At 46.1% G+C, this 23,837-nt stretch overlaps 1 protein-coding gene across 2 annotated transcripts in view; it reads left to right on the top strand.

Moving 5' to 3' along the window:
• CARS2 (cysteinyl-tRNA synthetase 2, mitochondrial) overlaps positions 1-23,837 on the top strand; it is a 47,363-nt gene that overhangs the window by 21,299 nt on the left and 2,227 nt on the right. Inside the window, exons 8-14 of one of the 2 annotated variants that reach the window (XM_053659889.1) lie at positions 2,424-2,557; positions 5,380-5,447; positions 19,007-19,073; positions 20,446-20,584; positions 21,386-21,509; positions 22,256-22,354; positions 22,719-22,864. In XM_053659889.1, the coding sequence (XP_053515864.1) occupies positions 2,424-2,557; positions 5,380-5,447; positions 19,007-19,073; positions 20,446-20,584; positions 21,386-21,509; positions 22,256-22,354; positions 22,719-22,864 (777 nt within the window). The remainder of the gene's footprint in view (positions 1-2,423; positions 2,558-5,379; positions 5,448-19,006; positions 19,074-20,445; positions 20,585-21,385; positions 21,510-22,255; positions 22,355-22,718; positions 22,865-23,837) is intronic. The other variant, XM_037137677.2, reaches the window with a different exon arrangement.

Genomic DNA, 23,837 nt, shown 5'->3' with positions numbered 1-23,837 from the left:
TTTTTCAGTGGGGCTATAAGTTTTTAAAATTAGAAACATAAAGAAAGTATGCCTAAGATGAACATTTCAAGCTCTAGCTATACCAAAAATTTTCAGATCAACCAACCCAATCGCCCTCAAATTAGTTGTATGTGGTGCTGTTTTCTGGCTGGGTGTAAATGTGTGTATTAGCAGGGGTGATTATCTCCTACAAGAGCACTCTGTCCTATGCACTGACCCCACACTGGTTGCATTTTCAGCCCCACGTAGGTTTACGCCATTCTACCAAATAGAAAGTCTCATCCTCCATGACCTGTCCATCCGAATTTTGTTCATTCTGGTTAAGACCCAGAAGGTCTTCTCTCCCTCCACCGCATCTCCCTCTGTTGCCCTCACCTTTGGTGATTTCTACGTGGCCATCTAGAAACGCCTCCAAATTCCTGAGACATCAAGCCTGCGTGTTACTATGAAGCATGGGTCCCACTTTTCATTAAAAACAAGCAAGCAGCTATGTCCAGCTCTTGGTCATACATAAATATATAACCACTTAATGTGTATTTATAAATTGTTGGTTAACAGCAGTGTGGGATGTACACTGAATTATAAAAAAATGTTTAATTTTAGATTCAATCAGTTACTTTAAAGCAAATACAAAACATTTAACTTTAAATCTAATGTTACCATTAAGTATTTTATTTTGTTGAAATCTAAATAATGAATATAGACTTTTACTTCTTCTCAGGTTTCTCCTATTTTATCTCTTATTTTAAAAAAGGTCTAATGTACAGACAAGAGTAAAGCTAAACTGTGGACCCACAGTTTCACTTTATTAAACCTTAACATCGTCATGTTTACGATCTTCGTAAAAATGAATCCCTCATTCCAAATGAGGCCCCCTACGCTCTCCTGCCCAATCCCAGGCTCCCACCTCACACTCTCCTTCATAGCATTTGAATTTCAAGGACCATAAGAGAGTCTCTAAAACCCGTCAGTAAGGATGCACGGTGACAGGCCACCCGCTCAGCCACAGCGCGATTCCGTACCTACCCTTAGCTAGAACGTGACCTGTGTGTGTGCAGGTTTTCCAGGAGCCGGGAGCCAGAGTGAGCAGAGTCAACCTTCAGCAGGAAGGGGCCTCAGTGAGGCTGTGGCACCTTTGGAAATGTCTATTTTAAACCATTTTTAGAAAATTCATGATGGTCTGCTCGGCAGCCTCGCTGCCTGCGGGGGGAGGTGTCCTCAACTCCCCAGGCCCCACAAACCAGGATTTCCACTGTGCTGTTGTTTTTAATAGATTTTCACATTTTTTACATTTTTATGTACTTATTTTTAAAGAGAGGGGAAGAAAGGGAGAAGGAGAGGGAGAGAAACATCTATGTGTGACATTGATCACCAGTTGCCTCTTGAACACCTCCATCTGGGGACCTGGCCCGCAACCTAGGTATGTGCCCTGACTGGGAGTCAAACAGGTGACCTTTGGGTTCATAGGCTGGTGTTCAATCCACTGAGCAACCCCAGCCAGGGCAGATTTTTGCATTTTTACTGTCTCCTGAAGCAGCCGCTAGTGAACCTGTATTGTTCACACTGCTGTGGGTACTTTTCACAGGTGCTTTGGTGAGAGTTGCACAGGCTTTGAGTGGTCTGGCCAGCACCAAAGTCCCCGTCAGCCTGCTTGGTTAGAGTGTGCAGTTGTGCAGGACACGAGGTTTTCCAGGCTGTATGGCATAGTGTTTGAGCAGGACTGTCGACAGCCGAACTGCATTCATTTGAATTCTGTTAACGCGTTTTGCAACCATGACCACTAAATAGTTAAATTTTCAAAAGTCAAATTAAGCCCTGGCTGGTGTAGCTCAGTGGCTTGAGTGTGGGCCTGTGAACCAAAGGGTCACTGGTTCAATTCCTAGTCAGGGCACATGCCTGGGTTGCGGGTCAGTTCCCAGCAGGGGACGCATGAGAGGTGACCAAACATTGATATTTCTCTCCCTTTCTCCTTCCCTTCTAAGAATAAATAAATAAAATTAAATTTTAAAAAAGTCAAATTAAAAATTCTCTTGATTTTATGGTTCTTGTCTTGTTGAATTTGGAAAGCCACTAAACTTTACCTATTGAAAGTAGGTAAAGGTAATTTTGTAAGTTTTTAAAAACTGTGTATCTGGAACAAAGAGAATTAAATTTGTTTACAAGTAGGGAAAGCTGTGAATTAGGAATTTTATGAATTAAGTTTCTCTAGTAAAAGGAAAATTTTTGGATGAGGGATTTAAGAAGTAAAAACAGAATTTTAGTTTTTGATAACTAAATATAAATTTTTACATATATTGATTTAAAATTTGGATCCATTGAATTTACTCATTGCACCAAGGCCAGAAGGGTTAAATATAAGATGTGGTTTGGAGAAGCATGTTGTTTCATTGAATTAATTCATGGCTGTGTGCTGTGTCTTGCAGTTTGGTGTTCGGAAGTCAACTGGATATCCATTCAGGTGGGATAGACCTAGCTTTTCCGCATCATGAAAATGAAATTGCACAGTGTGAGGTCTTTCATCAGTGCCAGCAATGGGGAAATTATTTTCTACATTCTGGTAAGTAATGACTTCAAATTAATTTGTTCTATTTCAGTTCTGTCAATTTCATCTTTTATTTGTGAAACAGCTACATTTGGAAATACATAGATCTGCTAAAACAGGCCAAGAAATGGAGCTTTCTCCTAAGCTAGTTTTCAAATTTCAGTCAGTTGGACATGAACTTCCTTGGATGGGAATGAGTCTGCCCTTTTGGAACTGAAATATGGAAAGTGTTTTGCAGTGCTGTTGTATGTAAGTTTTTTTCTAATAAAACTATTAAGGCACTTCAAATAGTATGATGTAATCACTATTAGGAATATGCCAATTTTGAGCTATAATATTGTCACCATATGTATTATCATCCTTGGACACCACTGTCTCTTATTTCATATTTTAAAATGAGTTGGTTAACACTAGCCTTCTGTTCTCAGAAGTAGACTGTGAAACAAGCAGCATCCTTGAGCATGGCAGTGCTGGGATTTCCTTTGATGCACAGGAAGATTCCTGTGTCCAAATTTTGACAGAAGTCATGGAGCAGTGACAGACCAGTTTTGGTTTTATGACCTTTTTAGAATGGACAGCTAAGTGAAGAAAGATAAAGGGTGTCCTGCAGCTATAGGGTTGGGAGGTGGAGATAATCAACATCTAAAACACAGTGCAGTAACAAATACTATTTCTTAAAGTCCTTCAATTGAGCAAATTAGGTTTTTCCAGTGAAGTAATGTTAAGTACAGAGATGCTCTAGTTTTATAATATTCAGTAGGCTGCTTAGGGTCTGGAATAAGGACTCACTTGGGTTTTCTTCATGGCAGTGAACTGATGCTGCTGCCCACCCCGAAGTGCACTTACCGCACTTTACTCTTGAGTCCCCTGGGAGGCGCTCCCGCCCTCCCTGTGTGCCCTTGGGTGCCCCAGGAACAAGCATCTCTGTTCTCTGCAATGACCAAGTCCTTTCTGTACTGCCTTAAAGTAGTCTGAAAAGAAGCAGAGTTGGCTGAAATGCTCTGTCTGGAGTATGAGCTGTTTGTTACCAAGTATTTCATTTCCCTGGATAGAACTCAGCAGTAGCCAAAATCCACTTTGTTTCTGCCAACAATATGCCTTGCTGGGCAGATTCCCTAAATAGAAGGACAAAATCCTGATGATTCTGGTTCAGTCTTTTCACTCTCACCATATTTACTGCCTGGGAAGTGAGAGCATGACCCCTCTGCAGACCCCTCTGCAGACACCTCATCGGTTAATGCTCCTGATGAATTGTGGTTTGCTGTGAACACCATGAGATGCAGGGTGCCCTCCAGTGAACGTGGATCGAGGGATCAAAAAGGTGACTCAGGAGAACTAATACTCACACTTAATAATGAGGTATTTGGTAACAAAACAGCAGCTCTTGTTTACCTTTACATGTGGGAATGGGGAAGGGTTTTGTTGCTGTGTTTTATTATGACATTTATCATCTGATAAGGCACTCGACCCTAAGTTTCAAGTATACTATTCTATAATTGATCATTTATATTTTGCATTGTGTTCTCATCACCCAAAGTCTAGTCACTGTCACTGTATATTGGGCCCTCTTTACCCTCTTTATTCTCCTTCTACCCCCCTTCCCCATGGTAACCATCACACTTGTTGTCTGTGTCTATGAGATTGTTATTTTGTTTCATATTCCACATTGAAGTGAAATCACGTGGCTCAATCACATGACTCTTGTCCTTTTCCCTCACTTAGTTCACTTAGCACGGGGCTCTCAGGATCCATCCATTGGACCCTTCATGTGGCTGAGTAGTGGTGCTTCGCTGTGTGTGTGCACCACCTCTTCCCCATCCAGTCCTCCATTGAAGGACACCTAGGTCTCCATGTTCCCGTGCTGGCCACCACGAGGAGCGCTGCAGTGAACACAGAGGTGCACAGGTCTCCACAGTAATGCCGTGTTTGTGACATAATGGACGGAAGACAGAGTTAACTAGTTAGACGTGCCATTTCCTAGATATTGTCAACTTAAAAAATTGTAGTTGTGCTTGTTGTATATGACATGTTGTATAGTATTACATAGATATTTCTTTTTGGAAGACGCATTTTGGAACCAATTGCTGAGTTTAAAGTTGGGTCAGAAAAAGGTGAAGAATCTTCTTAGGAAAGAACAGGCCCTCCCTTTGCAGTGAACCTTGTAGAAGTATAGCCCAGGATGGATTCCAGGCTTGTGATGAGAAGTTCCTAAAAGTGGTTTGGTTTTCCTCTGGCCCTTCACATGGGGGTGAAATATACCAAGGTAGTGATAAATCTGTGAAATCCATTAGCAACAGAAAATCTGATTCATCATGCAAGCCCTTCTCTGCAATTATGAACATCTGTAAACAAGCTTTTGAAACCCGGTGTCTGGTTTGTAAAAGCAGAGATTTGTCATTTCTTCAGGTGTTGAGTGAGCTAAATCATTGTTTCTAAGTCACAGGAAGGGGGAAAGTGTGAACTGTTTCTGTGAGTGTCACGGTTCTCCTGTTCCTGGGTGAGTTCAGAGTCAGCAGTGGTTCCTGTTCATCGCTTACCGTGGGGCTGGGTGCCCCTGACACTTCAAACAGGCACAACTGTGGGTCCCACCTTCCTGGAGGCTCCACTGTGGGGGAAGGTTTGGGGGAAGTCTTATATCCACACACACAGGGGATTTGCCGATTGGAGAATGCACACTTTCTTGTTTCCTTCATGTTCCCAAGGCAGCCGCCGTCTGTGTCCTGTGTCTCCGGCATCTGTTGGAGAAGTGCCCACTTCACCGTCCTCCCCTCTCCAGCTGGGGCGGAGGGGTCCCTTTCTTCTCACCCAAATCAGAATGAATTATTTTGTTGTTTCAGGACATTTGCACGTGAAAGGCAAAGAAGAAAAAATGTCCAAATCACTGAAGAACTACATCACTATTAAGGTAATGTGCCTTCCGCAGTGACTGTGTTGCTGCCTGCTTGGTGAGCCTGTGTTAAAGGCTGCTTCGCTCACAGTGGGAGACCCCACGTCTCTGACTCCCCTTTCCCCAAGGCCCTAACGGGCTTCTCCTACTTCTGGGTTTAAATTACTCTTTTCTTTTTGGTCTTAAAAGCACGCAGGGGTATTTCTCTATTCTTGTTCTCTCTTCTTGTGTGTCCCTACACTGCTTTCTGCAGCGTTCCTGGTGGACTTCTTCTGCCCTTCTCTTTTGGCATTCCAAGATTCACACCTCCTTTCTCCCTTTTCCATTTATAACAGTTTTATCTTTTGAATTACATTTGTGGGATTTCTCTGCCCACCCCACCCCTTTTTCACCCGGTCCCAACACCAGCTTCCTTCCCTGTAGTGTAGCTTTGGGTTGGTTTGTTTAAGTTTTGCTGCTTGCTGGCTTCTTAACCCACCTGAAAAATGTTTCTGTGCTGGGGAAATGCAGACTGCAATGTGAATTTCCATATGAATGGGAAAGAAACTCACTAACAGAACACTTAGAAACAGTTCGATCTTCCTCTGCCTTTGGGTCTATAAGGCCAGATTTAATTAACAAGGATAGTAATCAGAACTTCATCACCCAAATACCCAACAACTAAAGCTATTTCAACCAGATTTAGAGTAAACCAAAAGGGGATGCGCCTCACAGATAATCTGTGTGTACTCTTCAGGTCTAACGTTATGTTATACAAACTTTCAAACATACAGAAAAGTCCAAAGAAATACTTGTAATACTCACCACATGGATTCAAGAGTTGTTAGTATCTTTCCGTATTTGCTGCTTTTTCTGTATCAGATTGCACACACACACACATTTCATTACTGTTGTTGAACAATTAGAAAATACATTCAGTCATCATGAATTCTCTTCTACATGAAACTCCTAAAAATAAGGATGCTTTCCTATGTAGCCCAAACACCAAGAAAGTCAGCAATAATTTCTTAACATCATCAGTTATCTAACCCACGTGTCAATTTCTCCAGCTTTATTTTTGACCAGGATCCAGTGAACATTTACTTGTTACATTTGAATGTGTGTCTTCTCAGGCTTTAAAATAATTTTTTTAATAGTTTAAACAGTGGTAAAAAACACATAACAAAGTTTACTTTGCTAACCATTTTTGTGTGTGCAGTTCAGTGGTGGTAATTATGTCCACATTGTTGTGTAACAGATCTCCAGAACTCTTCATCTTGCAGAACTGAAATCTACACCCACTGTGCGTGTCCCCAGTTCCCGCTCCCCAGCCCCTGCAACCACCATCCTGCTTTGTTTCCATGAATTTGACTACTCTAGGTACCTCGTATCAGTGGGATCATTTACCACTTTGTGACTGGCCTGTTTCATTTAGCATAATATCCTCAAGGTTCATCTGTCTTGTGGAGTGTAACAGAAATTCCTTATTTTTTAAAAAGATTTTATTTATTTATTTTTAGACAGAGGGGAAGGAAGGGAGAAGGAGAGGGGAAGAAACATCAATGTGTGGTTGCCTCTCACTCATCTCCTACTGGGGACCTGGCCCACAACCTAGGCATATGCCCTGAGAATCAAACTGGTGACCCTTTGGTTCACAGGCCAGCACTCAGCCCACTGAGCCACACCAGCCAGGGTAGAATTCCTTATTTTTTTAAGGCTGAATTGTATTCCACTGTTCTGTTTAGGCTTCTACACTATAACTGTCTCTCTACTTTTATTTTCGCTATAGCATTGACTTTTTGAAGAAACCAGGCCATTTTTTTTGAACATCCTGCATTTTGGATATGTCTCTCTTTGTGGTGTTGTTCAACTTGTTCTTCTGTCTCTGGTATTTCCTGTAACTGGAAGTGAGGGCTCAAGGCTATTCAATTCAGGTTAAACCTGCTTGGCCAAAGCACTTCCTGGGTGGTGCTGTGGGCTTCACACTGCGTTCCTCTGGGACCACAGTGTCAGGCTGTCAGACTTGGTGATGTGAAGTTTGACTGCTTGGCTAGGGGATGATCAGTCTCCTTGCTGTAGAGATGTTTATTTCCTTTCCATGAATATTAAGAACCTGCCAGGTAATATGTCATGTCTGTATCTGGTTCCTGACACCCTTCTGCCTTGCATTGTTGGCACCCTTCGGCGGGCTTCACCTTCGTGCACATTTCATTGATCTTTGCAAAGTTGTACTTGTCTCATTTTTTTACTTCTTTTACATTTACTAGTATTCTATTCTTCTTTGAAGAAAGAATTTTTTGTCTCTATTTCTTTCCAGTATCACTACCAAGTTAAGGGTTTGTATTTACTTTGTGTATTATCCACTCAGTCTTTACTCTTGTTGTGCTGCAATTATCCCAGATTTGGCCAGGGAGGGCTCCTGCATCCCCGGGACCTGTCTTGCCTGCATTCTTGGGTTTGGCCCTGTTCACCTTTTGCATCGTGCCCAGACCTGCCATCTCTCCTAGGGGCCCTGCTGCCTTCGTGGGGAGATGGAATTTTAAACCGAGGTCTGGGCACTCAGTATGTTTATTGCTGCTTAGTGACACTGTGTCTGGGCCTCTTCAGGGGACAGAGCCAAGGGAGGAAACACACCCATATCCATGAAACAGATAGTTTGAGTTCATTTTGAAATATCCAGATTAAATTTAATATCACAGGGGCTTTTTGTTTTAGCTCTTTTCCCCTCCTTTGTGAAAACGTCTTGCTTCCTTACAATAACATCAATTTTATGCTTTATCTTAAAATGGATGGAAAATAAGTTTAAAAAATATAATACTAGTATTCCTGTTAGCAGTAAAGCTTTATGTAAAGATTTCTTTGTAATTCTTTTTGAAAATAGTTATTTATTTTTAGAGGTAGGGGAAGGGAGGGAGAAAGAGAGGAGAGAAATATCAGTGTGTGGTTGCTTCTCCAGCACCCCTGACTGGGGACCTGGCCCAAAACTCAGGCATGTGCCCTGACGGACAATCAAACCAGTAACCCTTTGGATTACAGTCTGGCACTCAATCTACTGAGCCACACCAGTCGGGGCTTTTTGTAATTCTCTTAAAAATAGCTTTATTGTGGTAAAATTTACACTCCAGAGAATTCACCTTTTTAAATGGCATGGTCCAGGGATTCTTAGGATATTCACTGAGTTGTACAACCTTTATACCTATCTAATTAAAGAACATTTTCGTTACGTCAAAAAGAAACTCCACATCCTAACAGTCAGTTCTCATACCCTGTCTCCCCGCAAGCTGCTGGGGACCCGTCTGCTATCAGCTTCCTCAGATCTGCCTGTTCTAAGCTTGCATTTGCTTTTCCTCTCAGACCATGTGCCTCATATGTTTTCAGGACATGTGCAGAGTCTGGTGATTTCCTTTGAGTGGTGTCCCCTTGCTACCCAACAGGCTCATTTTTTCAGTTTGTTTGTTTCCAGTTGGATGACATCTTCCTATTTTTTGACTTACCTTATTTTTCAGGTATGTTACATCAGGGTTCAGTAGTCAACACCATGAAGAGAAGCTTAGACGTTGATCCTTCCTTGCACTCATTATATCCACCTCTTAGTAACTATTAGGTTAGTTCCTGGGTTGTCATTTCGGTGTTTCCTTTTACAAAAATATGCCATCTGGCTCTGTCTGGTGTGGCTCAGTAGATTGAGTGCCAGCCTGCAAACCAAAGGGTTGCCAGTTCGAATCCCAGTCAGGGCACATGCCTGGGTTCTGGGCCAGGTGCCCCATTGGGGGGGCACATGAGAGGTAACCACATATTGATGTTTCTCTCCCTCTCTTCCTCCCTCCCTTCCCCTTTCTAAAAATAAATAAAATCTTTTAAAAAATTGTGCCATCTGTATTGGAATTTTCTCCTCTTACACTGATGCAGGAGATGATGTATCCTGTAACGAATGCACCTGTCCCTTCCCCATGCGACTATGTAAGCAATGCTTTAATCTGAGTGTAGAAGTAATGTATTTCATTGCAGAAAGTTAGAGAAGTGCAGACAAGACAGAGAAGCACACAGTAGGAAATTCAGAAGTACAAATGTGGGAAGCATGTTTCCTTTCCAGCCGTGTTCCCTGCTGCCCAGTGTTTTTCTCCTACAGCAGCTGTTACCAGTTTCTTAGCAGTCACAGTATGTCTCTAGAAACATATTTCTCATTTTTTTCTTTCCACACAAGGGGTAGCAGTATTTGCACTTGCTTTATTCACCTAGTGAGTCTTCTGGATTAGTCCGTTTTCTTCCATATGGAGTTAATTCGTTTGAGTGGCTGCATTGTCCACTATATGGGTTCTCCTTAACTTAAACAATACCCTATTGATGGTCACTTAAATCATATCAAACTTCTTACAAGAGTATGTGCATTTAAAATTTTCATAGATATTACAGAGTCTGCATTGCTTTTCATGACCACGTAGTGGTCCATGGTGGTGCTATCTTGGAGCTCAGTTATCTCCCTGTGTTTGCACTTTGTAGGTGACCTGCATTCTCTAGTCTGCCATATGAGGGTGAGCATTCAGTCGCACACCTGGCGACTCGTGACACAGGATAACTGCACATCACAGGAGGTGCACACATGCAGCGTGTTCTGGACACAACCCCTGGTAACTGGGCAGTAACTGTCAGCTACATTTCTACTAGTGGTGTATGGAAGTGTCCCTGCCCCTCGTCCGCTTCAAACTTCGAATCATGTTAACATTTTCCTTGTCAATTTGGTAAAAAAATGACAGCTAGGTTTAAAATTCCCATTTCTTTGTTTACTACAGTATATTGGCTATGCATATTTTTTGGCTGCTTTTATTTTGTGTTTTTGGGCAGTTTGCAACTTCCCCTTGCCTGTAGTTCCTAGGGGGTGTTAAGCTGTTGCCCTACATGTTAAAAATTACCTGTTACCTGGTTTCTAGCACAAGGAAGTTTTCCTGCCAGTCCTCATGATTTTGGAGGCTACTGATAGGTCTTTATAGCGTAGGCATACCTCATTTTATCACACTTCACTTCATTGGGCTTCACAGATGTTGTAGTTGTTTTAACAAATTGAAGGCAAGATCCTCCACCAGCCAAAAGATTATTACTCGCTTTATTTTAGTACTCACTTCATTGTGGTGGTCTGGATCTGAGCCCATAGTACCTTAGAGCTATGCCTGTAGTCTGCACAAAAACTCGTAATCCTTTCGTTAACAGAGGCCGCAATTAGTGTGGAAAGAGCTTAACCTTTAGAGTTCAGATAAGGGCTCAAAGCCAGCTTTTTAAAAATAGTAGGTTATCATTTGGGACCAGTTACTTAACCTCCCAAAGCCTTAATTGTTGGTTGAAAATGATGCGACAGCCCCTATTTCCTGGGTCTCCTGGGCAGGTAGAATTATGTAAAGCGCCCAGTTCATGTGGCCCTGGGCCAGGATGGCAACTGCTCCTCTTCCACCCCGTCCAGCCCTTCCCTTGTGGTGCTGGAGAAGATCTAACCCGCACTGTAAGTAGTGCATCCCTGCTTCCTGCTGGCACATGCCCCCTACCTGGTGAGCTCACAGAATCTCTGACAGCGCTTTACTGTGACTGCCTCAGGCTGAGCTCTCAGGAGCTCACTTACCTCCCTGTGAGAGACTTCTAACACAATTTTACACAGGCATCATCACATTTCAGCTCAGGACACTGCAGTCAGGTTGTATGGTGGAACCAGAGTAGTGCAGAAACAGTGGTATCAGAGCACAGGGCAGGAGCACGTTAAAACATTCATGCCCGTGAAGACCAACCATGCGGAGGCCTTGTCACATTGTCATTCGGGTATTCATAGCAATGAGGAAGATGTTAAAATGCTTTCCCCTCTTCCTGTGTTATTTTTCTCCTGACTTTTCTGAGGTACAACTAACAAATAAAATTATATATATTTATAGTGTACAATATGATGATTTTTAAAATATACACATAGGGAAATATTTACCACATCCATCACCTCACATAGTTCCCGTGTGTGTGTGGTGAGAGTGGTGAAGACCTGCTCTTTCAGCCAGTGATGGGTACACAGTGCAGTATTATTAACTGTAGTTACCATGCTGTGCATTAGGTCCCCAGAACCGCTCGCACCTGGAACTTTGTTCCCTTCGGCCAGCATTCCCCATCTGCCCCTGCCCCCTGCCCCTTTTAACCATCATTCCACTCTGTTTCGATGAATTTTGGTTTTTTTAGGTTCCACATATAAGTGGATCATACAGTATTTGTTTTTGTCCATGTTGTTGCAATGGCAGGATTTCCTTCTTTTCTATGGCGGAATTATACTCCATTGTACCTAAACACCGTGTTTTCTTTATTCGTTCATCCCTCGATGGACATGTAGGTCGTTTCCATGTCTTGACTGCCATGACCGATGCTGCAGTGAACACGGGGTGCACTTAGCTCTTTGAGGTACTGATTTTGTTTCCTTCAGATGTATACCAGAAGTGGAATTGCTGGATTACATGGTAGATCAAGTTTTAATTTTTTGAGGAACCTCCATACTGTCTTCTATTGTAGCTGCACAAGTTTATAGTCCTCTCCACAATGCACGAGGGTTCTCTCTTCTCCACGTCCTCCTCAACACTTGTTATTTCTTGTCTCTTTGATAACAGCCGTTCTAACCGGTGTGAAGAGGAGTCTCACTGTGCTTTTGACTTGCATGTCCCTGATGATTAATGATGTCCAGCACCTTTCCGTGTACCTGCTGGCCGTTTGTATGTCTCTGGGAAAACGTCTGTTCAGGTCCTTTGCCCGTATTTTCAAGTGGAGTATTTGTTTGTTAGTTTTGCTATCAGTTTATTTGAATTCTTCATATAGTTTAGGTATTAACTGCTTATCAGATATATGATTTGCAGATCTTTTTACCATTCTGTACGTTGCCTTTTTGTTGATTATTTCCTTTGCTCTGCAGGAGGTTATTAGTTTGATATAGTCACACTTTCTATATTATTATTACTATTATTAGCAAATGGTCCATAGAAAATGAATGCTATGAAAGAGATTAGATTCCTCCTTTTTTCTTAATTATTTTATTGTTGTCCAATCACAGCTGTCTGCATCCCCCCCCCACCACTCCCCCGACTCCAGCCAAACCCACCTCCCTCCCTTGCTTCCACTCTCCCCCCTGGTTTTGCCGGTGTGTCCTTTATAGTAGTTCCTAACCCCCCCACTAACCCCCCCCCTCCTCACATGTCTTTTTAAACTACTTTAACTCCATGAGAGCACCCCAAAGTGCTGTAAGGTTGCTGGGTCTGGAGAACAATGAACTTAGATTTGTGAATACACATTAAGATTCCTCCACGTTCCAAATGGGAGGAAAAACCCTTTAAAGTCACCTAAAAAAAAATAAAAATAAAGCCATCTGAAATCCTTTTTTGGAATGAAGTAGAAACTGTAGCTGTTCAGAAAATATAAAATACTAAAATAGAAGAGAGATTTCTTTTATAAAAACCAAAGAACTTCATTAGACATGAAGTACTTCTCATGTTTTTAAATTTTTAAATTTAAATTTTTTTACTAAATGCACAAATATGAGCAGAACGTTAACAGGGGAGGGAAAGGGGTCAGATTCAAAGAAAGCACAGACGTGGAGAACTGACGGGGGGGGCAGGGGGGTTGCTTCTCTGTGGCTGAATGGTTGGTCGGTGAGTGTGGGGCTGCTGCCCCACTGGACAGTCTGACAGCAGTCCAGTGACAGGAAATGCACAGCTTCTGCCTTGGTTGAAAACACCTCCATACTCATACATACCAAACATCTGACAAGTTAGAAAATGCAAAACAAACAGCAGCAGCAATTTAAGAAAAAAAACAGCAACCAATCCTCACCTGAAGTAGGCATGGCAGTGGAAGGATAGTTCCCCTGACACATTGCTAGAAAGAGGAAGTGGCTGCTAACAGGCTGTAAAGCAGTGGTCTGTGCTTTGGGGAAAGAAATCGAAAGAAATGCAGGAGGCCCCCCCGTAACTGCCGTTTTGCTTTTTGAAGTTTGTGGTCAACTGTAGTCTGAAAATATTAAGTGGGAAGTTCTAAAAATAATTCATGGGTTTTAAATTGCGCGTTGTTTTGAGTAGTGTGATGAAATCTCACACCGTCCTGCTCCATGCCCCTTCATTCTCATCTCCGGACCTGAAGTGCCCTCTGGCCATTAGCCACTCAGTACCCGTCTCAATTATCAGATCGACTGTCACGAGCCTCAGTGCTCGTTCAGGTAACCCTTATTTCACTAAATAATGCCACATTCACATAACTTTTATTCCAGCATATTGTTATAGTTGTACTTTATTATTAGTTACAGGTTTTAATCTCTTACTCTGCCTAGTTTGTAAATTACACTTTATTATAGGTATGTATGTATGTATGTATAGGAAAAAAAGATAGTATATATAGGATTGGTACTCTCAGTGGTTTCAAGCATCTACTGAGGGTCTTGAACTGTGTCCCCTGCAGATGGGAGCAGCTACTATAATTCAGAAACAAAGGAAAAAGTCAAAGAGGGTGGCCAGAAAGGCCCTTGGCATGCTGGTGAGTGGTCATCCATGTGCTCCGCTCTGCTCTCTAGCAGCAACCAGATCAGCACTCGTAGGCTGCATGTTGACTGGGGTCTTTCGGAGCAGATCCTTACCCAGAAAATGAGAAAAGTCAGTTACTGCTGCAAGAGAGCCCTGTGCAAGTAACTCTTCAGAGAAGCACTATTCAAATGAGCTGGAACTGAAAAGTCCTCAGAAGTACCACAGTGGGGAAATAGCCCAGCAAATAAGACATGAGAAGATTTATTACTGAAAAAAGCATAGGATCTGGAGCTGGATTGTGGCCTCTGACATTTAGTGGTTTGGTTTTCAGTTCTCAAAGCCTCTTTTTGTTTTCATAATAGGGTAACTAATTATTATATTACAATTTAGCATTTTGGAAATGATAAAGCCTTATATATTGAATAGCAATGTTATTTATCTGGTCTGTTTGTTGTGTATTACCTACATTGCATTTATTTATCTATTTGTTTTTAAATTCTATTTTATTGATTATGATATTATCATTGTCCTGATTTTTCCCCCCTTAGCTCCCCTCTACCCAGCACCCCCTACATCCTTAGGCCATCCCCCCACCATTCTTAATGTCCATGGGTCATGTGTATAAGGTCTTTGGCTACTCCATTTCCTATACTGTACTTTATATTCCCATGGCTATTCTGTAACTACCTATTGTAATCCTTCTGTAATTCCCTCATCTCTTTACCAATTCCCCCACACACCCTTCTCATCTGGCAACCTTCTGGTAACTAACTTCTTTTCTCATGCTTTTAAGAGTCTCTGTTTATCTTTAACCTTTGGCCTTTTAATTATGATATGTCTTGAAGTGGGCCTCTTTGCATCCATCATAACTGGGACTCTGTTTCTTGGGCTTGCATGTCTATTTCCTTCACTAAATTAGGGAAGTTTTCTTTCACTATTTTTTCAAATAGATTTCCAGTTTCTTGCCCTTTCTTTTCTCCTTCTGGCACCGCTATATTGGACTCTTAAAGTTGTCCCAGAGGGTAGTTATACTATCCTCCTTTTTTTTGGATTCTTTTTTCCTCTTGTTCTGTACTGTTGTTTTGCTTCCTTATTTTTCAAATTATTGATTTGAGTCTCAGCTTCATCCACTCTACTGTTATTTCCTTGTGGGTTGTTCTTTATTTCAATTAGTGTATCCTTTGTTTCTGACTGGATCTTTCTTATGCTCATGAGTTCTTCACTAAATTCCTTGAGCATCCTTATATCCAGTGTTTTGAACTCTGCATCTGATAGGTTTTTTATGTCCATTTTGTTTAGCCCTTTTTCTGGGGTTTTGATCTTTTCTTTCATTTGGGGTATGTTTCCTTGTCTCATTTTGGCAGCCTCCCTGTGTTGGTTTCTGTGTGTTAGGTAGAGGGGCTATGACTTCCTGCCTTGGTAGCATGGCCTTATGTACTAGGCGTCCTGTAGGGTCCAGTAGCACAGCCTCCCCTATCACCCGAGGTGCACCTTCTATGTGGACTGAGTACACCCTCTTCTTGTAGTTGAGCCATGGTTGCTGTTGGCAGATCAGTGGGCGGTATTTACCCAGGCCACTTAGCTGCAAGGCCTGGCTATGTCCACTGACCAGCACCTTCCACCCTCCATGGAGGATCAGCTGGGTAGGGTCAGTGTGGTAGTGCTCCAGCATGGTCTATAGTTGTCCAGTGGGTGCATTGGCCCTGAGATTTCTTGGGTAGTTCAGGCCAAGGTCAGCCCCCACCTGTATTTTGCCCAGGGCACCCTGCCTGAGCTGTAATCTGAGATGGCTGCTACTTGTTCTGGGCTTGGAGATTCCCAGGTGAAGCCAAGCTGTGATTCTAATCTGGCTGCTGCTAGGGCTCACTGAAACAAGCTTGTTGCTTGTTTGATAGGATTTAGGGGCTAATATCAGCCATTTTTATGGAAAAGCAGCTAGGGTAGAACCTGGGTGGATCTCCAAGGTAGATCACGCAGTGTTAGCCAGGTTGATGGGGTCCCAGTTATGGCACAAGCTTACTGTCTCTGTTGGGGGCAGAGCCCAGCCAAGGAACAATGGCCCAGATGCCAGACACTTCAGTCTCTCCCTGTATACCACTGGTGCTCTTCCAGCTGCCACCCCAGTACTGGCGCTCAGAGGGAGTGAGAGCGAGTAGCTGAGTCTATTTGTGGGCTCCTCAGAAGGAACTGCTTAGAGCTCCAGTAGCCTCCTCCACCAACTCAATCCCTGCAGATTTTCACAGCCAGAAGTTATGGGGACTTATCTTCCTGACATTGGAATCATGGGCTAGGGGGCCTGGTATGGATCTGGGTCTCCTGGTTCCTGAGATATCCCTCCTGAATTTTTATCCAAGTGGGTGTGGGGCCAGCCCATTCTGCGTCTGCACCCTCCTTCCAGTCAGGATGGATGTGGTTTATTCAATTCTGTAGTAGTCAGACTTCCATTCAACTTGGTTTCATAGTTGTCAGACTTCCATTCAACTCAATTTCTGACATTCCTGAGTGATGGTTGTTCTACATTTTAGTTGTAAGTTTGATTTGGTTGTATGAAGAGGTGAGCCACGATTACCTACGATGCCACCTCGACTGTAAACCCCCCTACATTGCATTTAAACTGGCATGTTTTCACACAGATCCTTGAAGATTCAACATGAAGTGAAATGAAAGAAATAGACATGTGACTGCATGGATACATTAAATTAACACAGCAAAAACATGGTGTGCACTGGGGATATGCTGTGCTAGTTTTGTCAGCTGGCTAGTTTTAGGAAACTAAGGAGAATAAGAAGTACCTGTATTCTGCCCTGTCTGGTACGGCTCAGTGGATTGAGTGCTCGCCTGCCAACCAAAGGGTCACTGGTTCAATTCCCAGTCAGGGCACATGCCTGGGTTGCTGGCCAAGTCCCTAGTAAGGGGCACATGAGAAGCAGCCACACATTGATGTTTCTCTCCCTCCATTCCCCTATCTCTAAAAATAAATAAATAAAATCTTTAAAAAGTACCTATATTTTGCCATGTATAATGTGTGCCTTTTTGCCTAAAATTTTGAGGGAAAGATAAGGATGTGCATTATTCATGAGTAGTATCTGAAATACCTGGTATCTGTTGTGTTTTATAATTATTTGTTATATAAAATATCTTGTACCATAATATGTTAAAATAAATTATAAAATTCTTTTATAATATAAAAAACAAGTATCTAAATATAAATAAATAAATTGAATTTAAAAAATTAAAGCAAAAGATTTTTTTTCCCTGAAAGTTGGGGCATAAAACATGGGTGCACATTATACATGGCAAAAGACGATAATACCTTTTTTTTTTTTTTACAATTTGGGAACGAACACACGGGAGACAGACAGATGGAAATTTGAAAACCAGCCTCATTACTGATAAAGGTCAGATTGATGGAGCTTCTTCACTTTTTTCCCCTAGAGATCCCTTTGAAGGCCTGTCGAAGTGTGTGGACCCTTTCTTAGAATTTAATGTGTTCAAATACGTTAAATGAAATATACAGGGTTATAGAAGGTGTTGATTATATTGCAGGGAATATATGGACTTCTTGACTTTGGTGAATTACTTAACAAGGTCTAGCAGCAGGTCCAATTGTCTCCAATAAGTAGTGGGTGTGGGGCGCCGGGAGGCAGTGCAGCGGCAGGAGTGTGAGGGAAGCCCCTGACTGCTCAGGGGGGCCAGCCTGCTGTGGCTCATTGCCTACACTGATCGTGGGAGGAAATGTCACAGTTGGAAGTAAATGTGTGGCCATTTTCTCATCTAAATTTACACACCTCTCTGTCCTCCTGAATTCTGTCCATGGGTCCTAGGAGTCCGAGGACACCCAGTTGAGAACCGTAGATGAGAGTATTAGTTCAGCACCTTCCTAAATAACGCCACCCCCGAATGAGAATGACCACCCCTGCCACCACCTCAGGTGCTGCCAAACAGGGGGGTCAATGCCATTGCAGCACCTGTGGTGGTGGGAGTCCCCCGCCAGGTGAGAGCCAGACCCAAAACCCCTTCCATCCTCTGGAAGGATCAGCCATGGGAGTCCGAGCGCTTTCTGGGGAGGACTGAGTGAGGCTACCACCCCCTCTGGTGGGGACCTGCACACTGTGTCTCTGATGTGAGTTCCATCAGCCCCCACGTGTCATGTTACTGCCACATGAGATGGGCGATCTGAGGGGACGGGCCCAGAGTGGGGTCTTGATGTGGCCAGCCCTCATCCCCACTCGTGGCCTTCATGCCTGCAGGCCGCAGTGGCTTCCGAAGAGGAGCAGCAAGGCCAGAAGGGCAGTGGAGAAGCATCTGGGATGAGCCGCCAGTTCTGTCTTCTGAGGGGCAGGCAGGAGAGGAGCCCAGCGAGGGTCTGGTGAGCTCAGAAGGACCCGAGCAGAGCGATGGCCTTTCTGTGCCTAGAGGGTGCCAGCTGGTCTCGGCATACAGAGTATCTGAGTGTGAAGGCTCTTGGGGGAGCATTTTGCTTATAACTGCCCTCCCTCCCTCACCATGTAAATCTTCCAAATAACTGGGAGCAGAGAAGTGGGCCCCCTGCCCCTCAGTCCAACCCTGGGCATGGAAGCTGCTTGTTCTGATGTTACCATGGCCAGGCTTTCTGGACAGTCTCCTGCTCTTTGGGACCCTGACCGTCTCACGCAGCCAGGAGCTGTGCATCCCCGCTCTCCGCATCCTTTCCCGTGCACAGTCCCTATGCAGTTCCCAGGTCACTTGGTTGTGTCCCTGTTCTCCCATGACTCGGGTGAGAAAACAGTATCGTGGTCAAGAGCTCCTGAGGCCAACAACGGCTGGTTCCCGCTGTGCCCACGTGGAGCATGGACTCCAGGCAAACGGGCCTGTCCTCTCCGCCTTTCCCACAAACACTGGACTGAATGTGACAACCGAGCAGGGAAATCGCAGGAAAAAGTGCTGAGAGTGAATCTGGAAACAAACCAAAGCTTTTCATTAACATTCCTGGTTTCTTGATATGTGAGATAGCTCACATCATTGTAGGGAATAATACAATCTCCGAGTGATACAAACGTGAAAGAAAAGCATTATCCATCTCCTGTATTTCTCTCTCAGGACTTTCTGAAGACGTTTTCCCCTGATGTGTTCCGGTTTTTCTGCATGCGGAGCAGCTACAGGTCAGGTGAGCTGAACAGTGAGGCCTTCCAAGGTGATGGTCACAGCCTGTGCTTGTGCACAGCTCGGGAGAGGCTATTCTGACAGTATGTGGGCAACACCAAAATACTGGCTGTGTGATAAGCACGGTCTTGTTAGCGTGGTTGCTTTCATCCCTTAAGGTTTAGTTCTGAAAGTAAGCCTGAGGATGCACTGTTAAGCATAATACCAGCACTTGGCCAGAAGATTCCAGAAGCTTGTGGGGGCCGTGGGTCTTCCTGTCAGTCCCCTCTGTCCACTCCCCCATCTCTCCCTTACTGTGGGGTGTGGACAAGTCTGAATCCCACAGTGCCCTCCACTTCCTGCTTTATGGGCAGTTGGACTGGCCGTCCTCGCTCAGGGACTGAACCAGGAGCCCTCAGTACAGGGTCCTGCCCAGAGTGGGCAGTCCCTGCTGCGCCGTGATACCGTGTGCTGCTCTGGGAGGGTTGTCCGGCACCGTGTGCCCAGGGACGGGGGTCTCTTCTTCACCCTGGAAGGTGAGGTCTGGGGACTGATGCACTGCCCTGTCTGACGTGACCACTGTCACAGCAATGTGGCCTTTGGTTTTTATGTCTGGCACTGCAGGAGGAGCAGGTGCCCTTTGGGGACAGGTAGGCTCCTCAGCTTGGGCACTGGGCATGACCATGTGACCAGAGACACAGAGATTGGGGTGGTGCGGCCACAAGCCAAGAACATCTGGGACAAGGAAGGACCCTCCCTTTGATTTCAGCCTTCTCTACCTCCAGACCTGCAAGAGGCTGAACTGCTGTTGTGAGCCCCCAGACTTGTGGTGCTGAGGCACGATAGCCCCAGGACACGAACCAACCCCCGCCACGTGGGGACTAGCTAACACACCTCCACCACTCTGGCTGTGCCCTTTTTGGGGGGCCTAGGCTCTGGGCTGGCTCAGGTCGAGCAAGTGTTCTTAAGTCTTGTCATCACCTACTCTGCTACGCTGAGTCTGAGGTGAACCCTCCCCACCTCCCGAAATGTTGGGCCCAAATCCCTCATGGCACCAGCTGGTCTTTGAACTTCTTCACACACCCGAGTGGATCTCTGCCAGCTGGTAGAGTCGGCTGTCTGTGTGTCCATCTGTCAGTGGGAATGAGCCCCCTCAGCAAAAGGTATTGGGAGAGGTTTTCCACGTTTCTTCTGAGGCGGTGAGACACCTGTCAGGACCCGCAGATGGTCAGTGCGGGACGGGCCTCGAGGAGGCACCGGATCGGAAGCAGCTGTGTCCTTTCTCCACTGTTGGGTTTCTGAGTAACGTGAGGACGGCCCGGATGAGAAAGCCTGGGCCTGCTGGGCGTGGGTGCGCTTCACGGGCTCCCCAGGTAACCGCCTCCGCCCTTCCTCAGCCATCGACTACAGCGACGGCACCATGCTGGAAGCGGAGCACCTCCTCCTGGCTGTAGCTGCGTTTGTCCAGGATGCTCGGGCCTACATGAAGGGGCAGCTGGCGTGCGGCCCCATCAGGGAAGACGTGCTGTGGGACAGGTAGGTGCCATCCCAAGATTTGCCCGGAGAGCCCTGGGTGCTGGACATGGGGCTGCCTAGAGGGAAGCGAGGCTTTTGGAGGCTAAGGACACTTTCTCGGGAGTGTGGGTGTGGAAGCTCCTTCAGGCTCTGTGGTCCCCTGGTGAGGAATGAGGAGGCCCTGCCTTGTGGTGGCTGTGACGGTTGTAAATAACGCGTGTGCCTGGGTGAGTTTTTTCACTGGTGTTTATTAGTATAATGAATGGACAGAGGCCCTTGTCACCACGAGTGTGCCAGAGTGGAGGGAAGCGAGGGCTTCAGGGGCCTTGCCTCCGCCGTCCAAGCTCTGGCCTAGAGGTGGACACCTCTTCTCACAATGGCCAGAACTCTTCCCAGGGCCACCCAGCTGCAAGGGGGCCCAGACCCCCGTCGTTCCCCATGCTGGGAAAGGGGGGAATCCAAAGGAAGTGGGGCCAGGACCAGCAAAGACGGACATCAGGGAGTTAGCTGTGGAGATAAAGCCTGGGAGAGGTCAGTGGCGGGTGGTGGGTGTGCAGGTGCGAATGTGAGAGAGGAGGGTTGAGGGACGTAACAGGGCTGCAGGACACCGGGCCTGACGTGCAAGAGGAGGAGAAGGCCAAGGGCCCCTGAGTTTCCCTGTGGGCCGGGAAGTAGAGGGGAGGGGACGGTCACCCTGGAGACTGCTCTGGAGGGGGCTGAGGTGGAGGAAAGGAGAGGGAGGGCCACAGCGAGGCCGCGGGAGGGGCACAGGCGTGCTGCGCCTGAGTGAGGGACGCGCTGGTTTCCCCTCGTCTGTCCAAGGCTCAGCCGCACCAAGACTGCTGTGAAGGCTGCCTTGGCAGATGACTTTGACACACCCAGGGCGGTGGATGCCATCATGGATCTCATTCGCCAGGGGAACAGACAGCTGAAGGTGGTCGCTAAGGTAACTCCAAGGACCTGGCCCCAAAGTAGCGTTTTTGTTTGGGTGGTTTTCCTCCTAAGGAATGGATGCCACTTTCCCAGCCCCTCAGGCACCTTCATCCCCCACAGAGGGCGGCTTCCAGGCCCCTCCTAACCAACCTTCCCTCAAGCACCTGAAGCTGCTTCACCCTGAGCGTGGCCCGCCCCATTGGCCCTGCGAAAGAGACAGCCACTTCCCAGAGCCCGAGAAGTAGACACGGGTGGAAGTGGGGCACAGGGAGGGCCCGGCACATGGAGTTGGCATTACATGTTTGCCAGGACAGGAGCTTGTAACCCTCCTGTTCGACCGGAGGAATCTGAGTTTGTTGCCAAAACGTGAAGTAGCGTAGGAAGCCCTGTGTTGGGAGCCTGACTGTGCCCCCTCAGCCCGGCCCTTCTCTGGCCTTGGTGTCAGTCCCATCGGTGAGGCTCCGCCCTCATGACCCAGTGACCTCCCAAAGGCCCCATCTCCCAACACCGTCACGCTAGGGGTTAACTTTCAATGTATGAGTTTGGGGGGACACAGTGCTCAGACCATAACCCACCCCTAGATTCTAGGTCAGTGAACTCAGGGGCAGGATTCAGCCCCTGCCCTGTGGTGGTTTGGTTTGCCAGGGAGTCCAGCGCCCTCACAGGGGCTCGACAGGCGGAAGGGACCTGTGAGGTCTCTGTCCCGTTCCACAGAGTGTCCCTTGCTGTTAAAGAGCCTTCTGTGGTAATCTGTCACAGGAGCCCCGTGGCCCCAGGAGTCCTGCCGTGTTCGGCGCCATCATCTCCTACGTTGAGCAATTTTTTGAGACGGTTGGAATTTCTCTGGCAGAACGACAGGTACACCCTTCTCTTTCCAGTCCCCAGCTGTGGGACATTTACACGCTAGTATAATAAGAACTGTTCCCCCCCTCCCTTTTTAGTGGATAATTATAATGGCAAATTTACTTATGTGCTTCAAATACATTATGTTCCTTAAAAGGTTAACGCCCAGAGCAGTATCTTATTTATTAACAACCTGTAACAGAAGCAGCAGCACATCTTAGCTGCAGAGTGGTCATCAGTTCTGTACGCACTAGATTTGGGGTTTTGTTCATATGTCTTTTATGTACAAAGAATCTCAAAAGGTACAAACTAAATGTAAGGACATTTTTCCTGAGAGTAAGCTGCCAGCCAAGCCCCCCGGTGTGTCTCCTACCAACAGAGATTGGTCCAGTCCCGACCCTTGGGCTCCCGCATTCTCCTAAAGAGCCCTTTGTGGCAGGAGGGTCCACTTCAGAACTCGTGGTGCTTCCTCTGCACCAAGCCAGGACCCCGCCATTTCCCCAGGGGCCTGGCTGCTCTTAGCAGGTAGGATCTGAGTGCTGTGTGTGCTGTGCTTGGGCCGCAGCTGCTCAGAGTCCCTGGTGAGCAGAGCTGGGAGCAGTGTGCGCACTGTGCACATGGTGTCCAGGTTCGTTCCTGTGTCACTACACTGACCGACACCCAGGGCCAACCACCACCACTCCAATTCCAGTCCCTCAACACACGGTTCATTCCACTTTCCTCCCTTTTCACATGTAACTCCCTCTGTGATAGTGAGAAACCTGCTTTCCAGTGTCCTGAACGTATTTCCTTAGCTGCTACTCTCCCAATACAGTCTCCCACTGCGGGGATGCCCTCCTCACTCGCTGGAGTCCGACTCTCCCATCCCTCCCTGCCTGGACCACCTCTTCACCCCTCAGGCTGTGCCCGCTCAGCAGGCTGCCCTCTGCACGGGCACCCCACGGGCTCTGCACCCTCCTCTTCTCCACAGGGCCCACGCTGCTCTGCCACACCTAACAGCATCAGGACTGTTGAGGATGGGAAAGGAAATGGGCTAAAATAGCTTTTAGAAAACACAGCATGTGAACAGGTTGTTTCTGTGGAAAGGTCTGGACTGCAGATAGGAGTGACCATCACAGGGGCACTGGAATCAGCCACTCCTCCCAGATCCCTTCACAGCACTGCCGGGTTCTGCCGCTGCCATCAGGCGCTGGCACGGAACAGCTGCTCACTGCTTCGAGGCGGGCGGTGGCCGTGTCGGCTCAGCTGCCTGGCACCTGGGGGAGGCTGCCACTTGGGGGGCTTGGCTGGAGGTGGGAGTCACGGGGGCCTGTCTCCTGGCTGCGCCTGTGCCATGACAGGGAGCATTCCCTGTAGCTGGGGCTTAAGTACAGTGAATTCCTCTGACCTCAACCCAAATTGCAGTGTCTTTGTGGTGATTTATTTCCAAGTTTGTTTTATTGCTAGACATCGATTACTTAGTAGGCTTAATGTCCTTTCCTAGGCCGTCCAGGGACTG

Source organism: Artibeus jamaicensis, unplaced genomic scaffold (assembly GCF_021234435.1).
Source record: "Artibeus jamaicensis isolate MK-2021 breed Jamaican fruit bat unplaced genomic scaffold, CSHL_Jam_final scaffold_833, whole genome shotgun sequence".
Lineage (NCBI taxonomy): Eukaryota > Metazoa > Chordata > Mammalia > Chiroptera > Phyllostomidae > Artibeus > Artibeus jamaicensis.
This window is presented reverse-complemented; position numbering and strand designations above follow the sequence as displayed.